Source organism: Schistocerca gregaria, chromosome 4 (assembly GCF_023897955.1).
Source record: "Schistocerca gregaria isolate iqSchGreg1 chromosome 4, iqSchGreg1.2, whole genome shotgun sequence".
Taxonomy (NCBI): Eukaryota; Metazoa; Arthropoda; class Insecta; order Orthoptera; family Acrididae; genus Schistocerca; species Schistocerca gregaria.
The window spans coordinates 363,821,076-363,836,742 of NC_064923.1; the positions used below are offsets into that span (position 1 = coordinate 363,821,076).

At 43.7% G+C, this 15,667-nt stretch overlaps 1 protein-coding gene across 1 annotated transcript in view; it reads left to right on the forward strand.

The window, feature by feature from the left end:
• LOC126267079 (uncharacterized) overlaps positions 1-15,667 on the forward strand; it is a 108,798-nt gene that overhangs the window by 53,641 nt on the left and 39,490 nt on the right. Inside the window, exons 3-4 of the mRNA XM_049971942.1 lie at positions 2,507-2,813; positions 11,241-11,364. Of these exons, the coding sequence (XP_049827899.1) occupies positions 2,507-2,813; positions 11,241-11,364 (431 nt within the window). The remainder of the gene's footprint in view (positions 1-2,506; positions 2,814-11,240; positions 11,365-15,667) is intronic.

The window sequence follows — 15,667 nt, forward strand, 5'->3', positions numbered from 1 at the left end:
TTCGTCTCCCCAAGAACGCGAACGAAAGACTCCTGGTTGACAACGGAAAGCCTCACAGAAGCCTGCAAGCCTCACAGAAGCCTGCGCACCCGGGAGGCGCTCACAAAACTTCATGGGACTGTTTTTCCTCACCCACCCTCCAGCCCGGATCTCTCGCCTTTCGACTTCCACCTTTTGGCCCAATGAAGGATGCGCTCTACGGCAAAGAGTACGTGGATGATGGTGGGGTGGGGGGCTATTGACGCAGCAAGACGTTGGCTCCTTCGTCGGCCAGTAGAGTGGCACCGCGCGGCCGTACTGGCCCTACCAGTAACGTGGCGTAATGCCGTCTCTCTGACCGGAGATTATGTTCAAAAATATGCTTTTGTAGCCGAAAGAGTGGAGAATAATATGGTATATACATATCCTGAAGAAAATCAGCCTGATTTCAGAAAGAAATTGTGTGCCTTACTCATTGAAAGCCCCTAGCATATTTCGTTATGCAAGGAGGTGTCGGGAATGCACATTCAGTGTTCACATAATATCCACGCCATTGAGTTCTTCATTGCTGTGATCAATTTTACGACAAATGTTCAAAATAAGTGTTCGATGGAAAACACGTTGTGTGCTGTGTATTTGTATGAGCGCTGCAAGAATCCTTGCAACTAATTCGCCCTCTGAGTCAACAGGTGTAAAATACGCTTCCATTTTTATTTAGCCCCTGAGAAAGCAATCTAATGGGATGATGTTCGGAGATCTTGCAAGGCAATGTACATTTCCTCTCGAGCGGATCCACCGATTGCTGAAGCAATGGATTAACCATTTGAGTACCAGTGATTTCCGCCTGAAACCACCATTTTATTACTATATTTTTAATGCCATTTACATGATGTTGCCGATGCTATTGAAAGACAGAGACTTCTGATGTTATACTCAGGTACTTGTACGAATGTAATGCATTATAGCAGTCACCTACAGCGTACAAAACAATAGTCGGCACGTAGATTATCATGCATAATTGTACGAGATCGTGACATGTGGCTTTCTTTATAGTGACCATATTGATAAGATCATTGACAGTGAAAGTACTTGCATCTAAAGTTATTGTAGGTAAATTTGAGATCGTACTATCGATTTTATGAGTGGTTTCGAAATGAAACCAGTGGAGCAGTATTAACTTTCGCGTAAATTTGTGAAATTGTAGGCTGATTTTTGCTTGTTATTTAGGAATACAATTTCTTGTACGCATTACGAATACATGGAAGTTTGGTGGTGAGGGATTGTATCTATGAAAAGTGCGAAAATGCTTTCAAATATATGTCATGAAATGATGATTGGTTGAAAACTGTGCGTCCTAGTGGTTCCAAAGACATACCTCCTCTTAGGAACAAATGATTGTTTTCCCTACTTCTTCTCGTAATTCGTTACTTCCTTTGATCATAGAGGTCAGCTGTGCGGAAATGGTTTAATGACGCACGTACTGATTCTACCATGTGCGCCGGGATCCCATCGTACTGGAATCTCCCCCCCCCCCCCCCCTTCTCTAACAACGTTGACAAGTGCTCTTGGAGGAACTGTCAGCGCGTTGGCCACTAGAGTCAAGAAAGGAACGTGTAGGTCTCAAGCAAGCAGACATCTACAATACCGACCCATATATTTACTGCAAATTGTCTTTGAGGATCTCACAAAACTGCTGTACACCTAAACATGCTAGTTATGGTAATATTAAGTGCCTTCTCGAGTAAATCGAGCTTAATCTGTACACAGAACACTTCAGGAAACTGAAGGTCTTCGATAGCTATTTGCAGAAACCGCCGTACAAATTTAAGCCGATGCGCATAATCATCTGATCGCAGGGTCTGTACTCTGGTAGAACGAAAGGCATGAAGCATCTGCTCTCGCAACGCGTTCCATATTAAACTACGGAGAACACCGAACTCAATAGTCATAGCCTGTTTACTTCCTACGGGCCTGTTTTCAAACCGCAACAGCACGTCTTCCACAAACGTCTGTGATTTGCCTCTATTGAGGCTATGCGCTGGTACTACGTAGTCTATTGTGGAGTGCTGTGAAAGTGCGATAGCGCCGCCACTTTCCCGTAGGGAAACGTTCGCAGTACATTCACTGATTTCTTCGACCATTGCGTTTCTTTTGCACAGCAAACAAAGTGCATGACATAATAGCAGCTCGCTCCATATTATTTACTGCGATCGTCAAGCAAGCACTACGCCATATGTTTTTTAACGGCTGAAAGCGAACATCATCAGGACCTCACAGCACTTCTTATATCAAGTTAAATTCGTTTCAGCAATGTCTGAAAAAGGTACTTTTGTTCAACTCGTTACTGATATTTAGTTGCTTAACAAATTGAATTTTTGAGCACCCTGTACAGTCTTCAGTTCAGCATCGCCAGGGGAAAAAAAGTAAGATCCGCTGTGGCGAATGGCCGTAAGAGTATTTTATACTGGAAGCATGGCAGCATTCTGCCGTGGTGAGTGTCAGCTGACAAGCTAAAAACTTTACACAGAGGGCACGGAGGCAGCTAGAGAGTGGGGAAAGCCACCTCCCTCGCCGCAACGGGCGCGCATGCCGTCCGCGACGCGCAGGCTGGGCCGCACACCAGTCGCTTCCCCTGACGAGCGGAACGCGGCCTACTCGTCTGACGAGGAGAGCCGCAGTTACTGGACCGATGAGGAGGGTCCGCCGATGCCTGCCCAATTCTGGTCTGCAACTCGCCAACGCCAGCAGCTACTGATGGCGGCAAGCCCGGTCGTAGAAGAATCGCCGCCGTGGTGGTGGTACCCCTGTTACCACTCTGATCCGGAGACCCCCTGGTGAGTGGCCTACAATATATATCTGTGAGGTCGTAGGTGATAAGACGAGAAGTACAGTCCGAGTATAATGACAAGTCCTACATTTACAGATTGCGCCCAGTATGGTCAGTACAGGGTTTTACGATTGTTGTAGATCTTGCACTTGAAAGGATGCTGCAGTGTTCATCACGGTACCATACTCCTTTCCAGAGCTCACCTACGCCATGGTTCCCAATTGTCGAGAGAGCTTAACTGCTCCTCAATGAAGCTACATGCGAAATAAAAACCCTATTGCGATTTCAGAACATTTTAACGCTTTTAAATAATGTATCTGATTCACGTAGCGACATATGTGCTGCAGAAGTCTGGGTACTGCTTTGCTCTTCAGTCCAAAGAGTGGTTTGATGTACTTGTCTAATCTATTCTGTGAAAGCCTCTTCATCTCCAGAATCTGCTCCATGTAAATCTGCGTACTGCGTCAAGCTTAGGTATCCCTGAACTACTTTTGTCCTCAGAGATGCCTCTACTATCACACTGATGATTCTGAGATACTTCAGGATGTGCCATAAATTTCTTTCCTCTATATTTCCATTCAGTGCCTCCTCATTAGTTATCATGTCTACTCATCTACTCTTCATCACACTACGGCAGCACACTTCAACTTCCATTCAATTCTTGTCTGAACTGTTTATCACCCACGCATCTCTTCTGTCGAGGCTGCACTCCACACAACTACTTTCGGAAATTATTTCCTAATATGTGAATTTGTATTCGATGGTAATTAATTTCTCTTTTTTAGAATTTCTTTCCATTACCAGCCTCCCACAACATATTGCTTTCACTTCTGTCATTCTCATTTACTTTACTGACAAATAACAAAACTCTTCCAGTAGTTTTTATGTCTCGTTTACTAATCTAATTCCTCCAGCACCGAATGATTCTAGTAACTTCGTGTTTTGTTATTTTCTTGTTATAATATCTTTCCAGGCCGCTATACATTCCGTTCAAATGCTCTTCCAAATACTTTGCCGGCACACACGGAATTCAGATGTTATCATGTTTCTCTTGACGGGAACCGCGCGACCGCTACGGTCGCAGGTTAGAATCCTGCCTCGGGCATGGATGTGTGTGATGTCCTTAGGTTAGTTCGGTTTAAGTAGTTCTAAGTTCTAGGAGACTGATGACAGGTGTTACGTCCCATAGTGCTCCGAGCCATTTGAATTGTTAGCATTAATGAAGCACTTAAGAAAAACCCTCGAGTTTTCATATAAAATGTAAGTCCGCAAAAGTCGAATAACTGAGGTTAAAATAGTACATGCCTGGTACATGGCATAAAACAGGAGGCCCTCTCAATTCCACGCCTACGGTAAAGTATCTCGCAGAACAGAGCGTACAAAAAAAGAGATAGGTTTCCACATTAAAAGAGCGGAACCACCGCAGATAAAATGGAAATATAAACTATTATAGGACCCAATATCCCATAATCCCCATTCCAAACTTACAACTTTACGTACTTTCTGCTCTACAAAAGGCTGTTCGGCAGGCCTGGAATTAAGAGGGACTCCTATTTTATGCGATGTACCAGGAATGCAATATTTTAACCTAATTTAACCTCTGTTTAATCGCTGTTATTCCACTTTTATGGACTCACACTTGATGTTTGTACAAGGGGATTTTTCTTAAGAATTGCAATGTAAATTATGTTTAGCCCTTTTTAATACTAAGAATTTGGATAGGCGTTATTATTTATTTATAGCTTTGCAAATGCACCTGAAGACAGGTCATAGGTCCCGAAAGCGGGTTGGGCTTTCCTACAGGGTTTGTACAACGGAGATTTCTGTATCTTGAAGCTTGATTACGTTGTTTGGGAGCCAGTGATGTTGACCATCCTGGCTACTAAGTAGAACTGGATCTTGTTCTCTGAGATATGCTGGGCTAGTCGTCATGACTGTTGTTTGTTCGACAGTGGGATGGGAAATGTTATCCTTGATTGTCTTCTGTGAAACGGTTTCTTTTGGCCTTTATGCGTTGGTCGGTGTATTAAGGTGGTTACTTACAAAGGCAATCAGTGCTGTCCCGAAATTCTTCTCTTTTGTGATATAGGACATATGTGCCTTGGACGTCAGAACCAAAGACCCGGAAATGAGGTCCATGTCCAAGAAGATGACGGGAGGCAGGTTTTCTATTGCAGATATAGTCTAAATCAAAAAAGCGACGCACCTATACGGAGAAACAAATGATTACAGTTTCAGAAAACTACTCAAGAGAAAAAGTTTCACAAACTGATCGAATCAGTAATGCGTTGGCCCTCCTCTGGCTATTATGCAAGCTCTTATTCGGCTTGACATTGATTCATAGAGTTGTTGTATGTCATACTGAGGGATATAGGGCAATATTTTGTCATGTTTGTGCGTTAGATCGTCAAAACCCTAGAACGTTGGAGGGCCCTCCCCTTAATGGTCCAAATGTTCTCATTTGGGAAGAATCCAGCGACCTTGTTGGCCAAGGTAGGTTATGGGAAGCACTAACACAAGAAGGAGACACTCTCTCCCTCTGCGGGTGGTTATTATCCATCTGACATCTGGGGGCCAACGTGGACTGGGGGCCAACATGGATTGCCATGAAGGGTAGTAACATGGGGGTTGGAATATCGTCGACTTACTGCTGTGCTGTAAGGGTACCGTGGATGACAACCAAGGGGGCCTTTGGTCTGGAATCTCACTGAAGGGAGTAGAATTGTCTTTACTGATGGCTCCCGCTTCGAAGTGGGCCCCGATGACCAGCAAAGACGTGTCTGGAGACGCCCCAGACAGCGATGGTATACCAACCTGACTGTCGCCCGCCACATGGTCTGACCTGCCATTTCATTTCGTAGCAGGACCCCTTTGGTTGTCATCCGCGGAGTAGCGGTAAGTCGACGATATCCTACGCCTCATTTGTTGCCCTCCGTGGCAAACCATCCTGAGCTTATATTTCAGTAAGATAATGCCCACCCGCACACGGTGGGCGTTTCTACTGCTTGTCTTTGTGCTTGCCAAACACTGCCTTGACCGGAAAGATCGCCGGATCTTTCGGCATTTTAGAACATTAGGGAAATTACAGGCCAGCCAGCTGGGGAATTTGACGACCTAACTCGCCAATTGGAATAATTTGGCACGATGTCAATCTGGACATCTAACAATTGTGTCAATCAATGCCAAGCACAATAACTGCTTATTTGAGGACCAGAGGTGGACCAATACGTTACTGATTTGCTCAATTTGTGAAGCTCTTCCTTTTTAATAAACCAACCATTTTTTAAGAAACTGAAATCATGTGTTTGTTTGTCTGTACATGTAAATCACATCTACCGATTTCCGTCCAATTCGGACAATTCGTTCGTGGTGTGTTGCCCTTTCTTTTTTCGTCCTGCAGAGTACACAAGCTACCGCTGAGGCTGAGAGCATTCTTTACTAGCATCCACTTACACGTTATAAATGGCCCCGCGGAGTCTACGTGAAGGCGACCCCAGGGACCTTACGTTGGACTTGCTGGTGTGGTGCCGGCTGGGAGATGGCGCAAACCTGGAAACACAACCGCCTATCTCACTGATGTCTTGTTTATGCCATGTCAGTACACACACCGGCGGATTCGCACAAATACTCTATATGGAGCACTGATAACACTTCTTACGTTAAGGCTTCTCATATGGTCGACTTCCGCGGCAGCCAATAACAGGAGTACTCTTTGGCGCACCCACCGTAACCGGTGAAGTGAGAACAGGCGTCTGTTGAATTACTGTCTTCCTCGGAATGCTAGTAACCATCCATTGCCTATGTAAGCTCAGATGCGCTAAACATAGAGCCTTACTGACAGTCTCAAATGTCCCTTGGCAGTACATTAGGGCATGACGATGTATTCGGCACAGTTCAGCGGAGCGAAACGAGTCCAGCTGCAGAATACTGTGGCGAAATTTAGCTGCGAATGAGCTCTTCAAGGTGGATGGCATAAGAAAAACTGCCTTCTGCTTGCTCTTTGGGCGATATGGTCCCCTTTCCGTAGGTCCAGGTGGCCACCTTTGGTCACGTAGCGTAGTTAACACCGTTTCCGACGTATCGGTCTTTTCTCACGTACGCCTTCGCTTATCTATGGCCAATGTACAAGACAGAAGAAGAATTTTGGACTTTGAGGAGACTGACTTTCAACAAGCAAGTAGTCACCAGATATAAAGGTCGCCGACGATGAATGCTGTTTACTGTCTAAATTTTTAGTTTGGTATATTTTTAATTTGTGAATGTTGCAAAGCGTACACAAATTTCGGTAACTCCAAATAATAACCTGAATAACATTGAGATGTTAATGAGTGTACCTTTGAGTTACATACGAAGTTAGAAGTCTTCTTAAGAAGCCGCTCCCAAAGCGTCAAATTTCTCAGAAACACTGTGATGCGAAAACACTTCTTGGAACGAATCGTAACGTGCTTAACATAATTAAAGTAGGGAGATCTTACCGGGCACTCCATAAACTTAACTGTTCCCTTGTTGAAGATACTCGACAATGACAGACGTTCCATGTGGTCGGAAGCGTTAGCGACTTATACCACAAATTTTTACCAATTCCTCCTTGATTATGATGTGCCTAATTATCAGTGAAGTCATTTTTACAGACCAGCACACTCACTAATCCAAGTAAAAATATTGGGCAATTGTACATTTGTGTGAAAGTATACAGTTTTTTCAATCATCATTCTCCTGATGCGGCTCACCGTGAAATCCTTTCCTGTGCCAACTTTTTAATCTCAGAGTAACACCTGCACTCTACGCCTTCAGTTATTTGTTGAATGGGTTCCATCCTCTGTCTTCCTCTAATGTTTTATCTCCTACAGGTCCCACTACTATTACGGAAGTTCTTCCCTGACGTCTTAACACATACCCTACCATCGTGTCCTTCCCTCTCGTCAGTGTTCTTCGCTGTTTCTCTGGAGGACCTCTGCATCCTTCATCTTCACACTCCACTTACTTTTCAGTATCCTTCTACAACACATCTGAAACATTTTGGATCTCTTCTTACAGGTTTCCCACAGTTCATTATTCACTGCATACAGTGCTGGGCTCCAAACGTACATTCTCAGAAATTTCTCCGTCAATATACTACATCCAGACAAACGCTGCGCCTTGGAAAGGTATGTTCCTCTTTCAAGATGACAGAGATAATAATGAATTCTAGTTTCTCACTAAATCGAAAGACACAAGTTGTCACTGTACTTGCTGAATTACGACTCATCCCTAATACCGCGACCATTTCCACTTGCACGAATGATGAGTTACTGTCGCAGCTACGAATTACTGTCGATAATCATCATGGGTAATGTTGTGCCGTCTCTTTCCAGGCGCATAGTACCAATTGAATGACATTGATAAATTTCACAAAAGATTGTGAACATCTGCGTGGTTACTAAAATTTCTACTCTGTGTAATGTAGTGAACTCATATTCTTAAAAGTAATGTTGTTGTTGTCTTCAGTCCTGAGACTGGTTTGATGCAGCTCTCCATGCTACTCTATCCTGTGCAAGCTGCTTCATCTCCCAGTACCTACTGCAACCTACATCCTTCTCAATCTGCTTAGTGTACTCATCTCTCGGTCTCCCTCTACGATTTTTACCCTCCACGCTGCCCTCCAATGCTAAATTTGTGATCCCTTGATGCCTCAAAACATGTCCTACCAACCGATCCCTTCTTCTAGTCAAGTTGTGCCACAAACTTCTCTTCTCCCCAATCCTATTCAATACCTCCTCATTAGTTACGTGCTCTATCCACCTTATCTTCAGTATTCTTCTGTAGCACCACATTTCGAAAGCTTCTATTCTCTTCTTGTCCAAACTAGTTATCGTCCATGTTTCACTTCCATACATGGCTACACTCCAAACAAATACTTTCAGAAACGACTTCCTGATACATAAATCGATATTCGATGTTAACAAATTTCTCTTCTTCAGAAACGCTTTCCTTGCCATTGCCAGTCTACATTTTATATCCTCTCTATTTCGAACATCATCAGTTATTTTACTTCCTAAATAGCAAAACTCCTTTACTACTTTAAGTGTCTCATTTCCTAATCTAATTCCCTCAGCATCACCCGATTTAATTTGACTACATTCCATTATTCTCGTTTTGCTTTTGTTAATGTTCATCTTATATCCTCCTTTCAAGACACTGTCCATTCCATTCAACTGCTCTTCCAAGTCCTTTGCCGTCTCTGACAGAATTATAATGTCATCGGCGAACCTCAAAGTTTTTACTTCGTCTCCATGAATTTTAATACCTACTCCAAATTTTTCTTTTGTTTCCTTTACTGCTTGCTCAATATACAGATTGAATAACATCGGGGAGAGGCTACAACCCTGTCTCACTCCTTTCCCAACCACTGCTTCCCTTTCATGCCCCTCGACTCTTATGACTGCCATCTGGTTTCTGTACAAATTATAAATAGCCTTTCGCTCCCTGTATTTTACCCCTGCCACCTTTAGAATTTGAAAAAGAGTATTCCAGTCAACATTGTCAAAAGCTTTCTCTAAGTCTACAAATGCTAGAAACGTAGGTTTGCCTTTTCTTAATCTTTCATCTAAGATAAGTCGTAAGGTCAGTATTGCCTCACGTGTTCCAACATTTCGACGGAATCCAAACTGATCCTCCCCGAGGTCTGCATCTCCCAGTTTTTCCATTCGTCTGTAAAGAATTCGCGTTAGTATTTTGCAGCCGTGGCTTATTAAACTGATAGTTCGGTAATTTTCACATCTGTCAGCACCTGCTTTCTTTGGGATTGGAATTATTATATTCTTCTTGAAGTCTGAGGGTATTTCGCCTGTCTCATACATCTTGCCCACCAGCTGATAGAGTTTTGTCAGGACTGGTTGTTCCAAGGCCGTCAGTAGTTCTAATGGAATGTTGTCTACTCCGGGGGCCTTGTTTCGACTCAGGTCTTTCAGTGCTCTGTCAAACTCTTCACGCAGTATCGTATCTCCCATTTCGTCTTCATCTACATCCTCTTCCATTTCCATAATATTGTCCTCAAGTACATCGCCCTTGTATAAATCTTCTATATACTCCTTCCACCTTTCTGCCTTCCCTTCTTTGCTTAGAACTGGGCTGCCATCTGAGCTCTTGATATTCATACACGTGGTTCTCTTCTCTCCAAAGGTCTCTTTAATTTTCCTGTAGGCAGTATCTATCTTACCCCTAGTGAGATAAGCTTCTACATCCTTACATTTGTCCTCTAGCCATCCCTGTTTAGCCATTTTGCACTTCCTGTCGATCTCATTTTTGAGACGTTTGTATTCCTTTTTGCCTGCTTCATTTACTGCATTTTTATATTTTCTCCTTTCATCAATTAAATTCAATATTTCTTCGGTTACCCAAGGATTTCTAGCAGCCCTCGTCTTTGTACCTACTTTATCCTCTGCTGCCTTCACTACTACATCCCTCAGAGCTACCCATTCTTCTTCTACTGTATTTCTTTCCCCTATTCCTGTCAATTGTTCCCTTATGCTCTCCCTGAAACTCTGTACAACCTCTGGTTCTTTCAGTTTATCCAGGTCCCATCTCCTTAATTTCCCACATTTTTGCAGTTTTTTCAGTTTTAATCTACAGGTCATAACCAATAGATTGTGGTCAGAGTCCACATCTGCCCCTGGAAATGTCTTACAACTTAAAACCTGGTTCCTAAATCTCTGTCTTACTATTATATAATCTATCTGATACCTTTTAGTATCTCCAGGGTTCTTCCACGTATACAACCTTCTTTCATGATTCTTAAACCAAGTGTTAGCTATGATTAAGTTGTGCTCTGTGCAAAATTCTACTAGGCGGCTTCCTCTTTCATTTCTTAGCCCCAATCCATATTCACCTACTATGTTTCCTTCTCTCCCTTTTCCTACACTCGAATTCCAGTCACCCATTACTATTAAATTTTCGTCTCCCTTCACTATCTGAATAATTTCTTTTATTTCATCGTACATTTCTTCAATTTCTTCATCATCTGCAGAGCTAGTTGGCATATAAACTTGTACTACTGTAGTAGGTGTGGGCTTCGTATCTATCTTGGCCACAATAATGCGTTCACTATGCTGTTTGTAGTAGCTTACCCGCATTCCTATTTTCCTATTCATTATTAAACCTACTCCTGCATTACCCCTATTTGATTTTGTGTTTACAACCCTGTAGTCACCTGACCAGAAGTCTTGTTCCTCCTGCCACCGAACTTCACTAATTCCCACTATATCTAACTTTAACCTATCCATTTCCCTTTTTAAATTTTCTAACCTACCTGCCCGATTAAGGGATCTGACATTCCACGCTCCGATCCGTAGAACGCCAGTTTTCTTTCTCCTGATAACGAATAAAAGTAATATAATTATATAAATCCTCTGGATTCTGCTTTCTAAATAATAATGCACGTACACACTATTTACAGGTATGACCCGAAAGTGAAATTCGGTGGTGATAGTTTTTGGGATCCGGTGTTATGTGCTGATCACATCTACATCGCGTGCAAGATGGCTGTCACTGACGCCATTAGCAATCAAGAGGAGCTGTTCGTAAGTATTCCTGTTAAAACGGTACCTGCATTAGACACCAGATTTTTCGCTAAAGAAGTTTATCAGAACAGGATATCGACTCTGCAAAAGAGACAAAATCATTTTCTGGCTCTTTTATTAAAACTACAGTCGTGGATGAGATACAGGAGGGGGCAAATAAAAGTGGCCCGAATGAATGGATACGGTTGGACGTGAATTTGTGGCAGCATTAACAGCGGAGGAAAAGACCTACAGTTACTTCCAACAGGATCGAGCAACTGCCCGTACAGCCGACCGATCTTGGAACACATTTATACAAACTTGACGCCTGACAGAGCTGTTAGCAGCAGAGTTCAGTCTGTTCGCGGCCGTAGTCGACCACCCAGGTTACCCGAACTATCATTGCACTATTACTTTGTACGGGGAGCCCTCAAGTCAAAGGTGTATCGCGACAACCCTCATAGCCTTCAACAAATGCAGCAAATAATTTAGGATGAATCTGCACCATTTCCACCCGTCCAGCTTCGATCTTCCTTCAGCAGCTTGCTGACGAGGACCGAAAAGTGCCAACATATGAGTGGTGGACACTTTCAGCATATGTCATAGTTAGGTTAGTACTGTATTCCCCTTCCTGTGCTGTGTTTATACCCCGGAACTCTGTTCTCCGGGCCACTTTTATTTTCCCCGCCGTGTATAGACCAATTTCTGTTTTACCTATTTTATTTGCTGTTACAAACATAACCAATTATGTACCTCGTTCCTACGGAAGCAAAAATGGCTCTGAGCACTATGGGACTTAACATCTATGGTCACCAGTCCCCTAGAACTCAGAACTACTTAAACCTAACTAACCTAAGGACAACACACAACACCCAGCCATCACGAGGCAGAGAAAATCCCTGACCCCGCCGTGAATCGAACCCGGGAACTCGGGCGCGGGAAGCGAGAACGCTACCGCACGACCACGAGATGCGGGCTCCTACGGAAGCTTTCGAATGTGATATGCACCTGGCCCCGCATGTTGGCATTTTGTTGATGCTATACCGTAGAACGAGCGGTGTAGTGTCACTAGCTAATTGCGCATGAAGGCTTCTACGTTAGTGGTACCAACAGATTGTTTGCCTGTTAGTACCTCCTTGATGGTTCAAAGACAGATGTAGATCGCAGTGCACTAAGTCTGGAAGTTACGGGAAGATATTCGAGTGGTGTTTATCTCATTCCTTCCAGAGTCTGCCGAATGTGAGCTGAAGTACAGGGGCGGACGTTGACGTGCAGGAGAATGAAATCTGGAAATTTGTGGTAAGATCTTATGGGACCAAACAGCTGAGGTCATCGGTTCCTAAGCTTACACACTACTTAATCTAACTTAAACGAACTTACGTTACGGACAATACACACACCTATGCCCGAGGGAGGACTCGAATCTCCGCCGGGGGGAGCCGCGCGGACCGTAACAATACGCCCAGACCGCGCGGCTACCCCGCGTGCCAGGAGAATGACTTACATTGCTTGAGCTTCTATAACTGCCCTCCTGCACTAACTTGCAGGCAATGTTTCAAAAAGTTCTGAAATGTCATGAGGTATTTGTTTGCTGGTCAAGCTTGTATCTTCCGGTTAGTACCTGTAACTCTCCACATCTGGATAAGACACCATTGAAATGTTTAAAAGTGGAATGACCTATCAATCATGTGCAAGCGTTAGGTTTTAACACTGGGTACAACAGTCAATTCGGAATGAGAATATCATTTAAACATTTCATTTGCTCTTGCGGATCTAGCAATAAAAGATCGTCTTCTCCGAGCCCAGTTCAAAATGTTTTTATGATCTACGCAGGTGAAACGGATGTCACAACGTGGCAATTTCCACATAAGGAGACGACGCCATTCAAATTCTGATGGTTTTTCCTGTGTATGAGCGGTGGCGACATCGTACCAATAAGACCGCACGTAAGAAGGAATTGGCGCGTAGCCTATTTCCTCTATGACATTTATGGAGTAATACTTGTGGTGAGGTCTGTTCCATAATTCTGTTGTATGAGGTGAGATCAAACTCTGCCGAAAAAATTTCAGACTTAGTTCAGGGATTTTTCTGAGTATTTGATAGGAACTTCCGGTTGTGGAGATGTCCCTCAGGAATGTATTCGGACTCTTCTTGATATGAAGGATAGCATACGACAACATATCGCTCTGATCACAACTGTCGACCATGCCATGTCACAGATGTAGCAAGCTACTCAGTCGGGAGGCCTTACTGAACACGTGTTGTAACTTGTTCCCATATCCTAATTAAAGTGCCAGAATCACCGTTATCATGTGTTTTATCGTTCCCCCTATCCTGTACCCAGACTACTGCCTGACTGCTTGTAGTGTCATGTTTTCACGTAATGTCAGAAAGTTCAAGTATTATTGTTTTAGCATACTCCTCGAGCGCACCGATTAATGAACATAGCTACGATGTTTCAGTCTCCTGCAATGTATACAGCCCGCATTGCAGCATTCGGAACACAGTTTCATTATACTACCCAGTACCATTTTCTGACCATGGTTATGTTACACACTCTCTCTCTCTCACACAGTGATGCCATTGAATTAGCATCAGTTACTCACATACATGCTTCCCCTCACTTAAGTGTGACTGACAGCTATTAAGTTTCTGAGACTGAGAGCAATATTTGTAACTGTGAAAAACATTGTATTATTAAACATTTCGCATTGTGTAAAACCCTGCATTAACAATACTGGTACTTTCTTTGTTCTTCCATCGGAAATACAGCTTAGTAACTACATGGAACGGTCTCAACTACAGACTTTGTTTGGCCTAACGACACTGAGAAGTGCGGTATTCATGAGCACGTAGGTTTGTCTGCGTGGTGATCGCTGCGTGTAGTATAAGGGGCAGTCAAGTGAAAACGAGACACACAGGAAAAAATTAGCAAACCGTTTATTATTTCAAAAGTAATTGCCCTAACTGTAAACACATTTAACAAACATGAGACCGGATGGTCGGTGCATTCATGAAAAACATGTTTGCGGTTGTCTACGGAATCATGATTGTTCCCAAATGTGCACCTCTTCATCCGAATCAAATCGACAGGCATGAATGTCTTTCTTCAAGGGTCCTAAAATATGGAAATCATATGGGGAGAGATCACAACTGTATGGAAGATGTGTAAAAGTTCCTGTGGTGTCACCATCAGACACCACACTTGCTACGTGGTAGCCTTTAAATCGGCCGCGGTCCGTTAGTATACGTCGGACCCGCGTGTCGCCACTATCAATGATTGCAGACCGAGCGCCGCCACACGGCAGGTCTAGAGAGACTTCCTAGCACTCGCCCCAGATGTACGGTCGACTTTGCTAGCGATGGTTCACTGACTTCTACGCTCTCATTTCCCGAGACGATAGTTAGCATAGCCTTCAGCTACGTTATTTGCTACGACCTAGCAAGGCGCCAGTATCTGTACTATTGATATTGTGAATCATGTACCGTAAAGAGCGACGTTCTCCATGAATGGATTAAAGTTAAGTATTCCACCAGATACGTCCGTTTTTCTCAATTCTAATTCCCTTGTCATGTTCCAGACCTCACGCCAGCCTGCGTGAGCTGAGACGCGTGCATTTCGGCCTCCTTTAGAAATACACCGTTGGCTCTCCTGCCAACCACAACATTGGCGACGAGAGTAGAAGTGTTCTTATCGATATTGCTCTGATTTACTTGTGTAATGGCTTCGCCACGATCTCCAGATGTATTGTCCGAATTTTATCGCTTACAGAATCAGCAGCCGCAGGCCTTAGTGGATGCCCTTGGACAGCTCGTCCAGGGTCAACGTGCGATGCAAAACGATGCGGCAGCAGCCGCTTCACCGCTAACGCAGCCACAACACGCTGTTGCACCCACTTTTCGACCTTTTGATGCTGCACTGGAAAGCTGGACGGAGTGGTCACGCCAATTTGGATTCCATCTCGCCGCCTATATAATTCAAGGTAACGAGCGGCGCCTACAGAATTCAAGGTAACGAGCGGCAGCCATTTCTGTTGTCTTCCGTCGGCGTGAATACGTACCGTGTGATTGTCAAATTATTTCCCCGACGCGACGTAGCAACTCTGTCCTACGAAGAAATTTTGTCTGCGTTAGATTCATATTTCAAGGAATCAGTCAATGTAGTTGCGAAAAGGTATACCTTCTTTCGTACAAAACGTACGGCAGGTCACACTAATCGGGAGTGGGTTGCAACCTTGCAAGGCCTTACTAGGGATTGTGCTTTTGTGTGTCAATGTGGACTCCCTTATTCAGATACTATGGTACGTGTTGCAATTGCACAGAA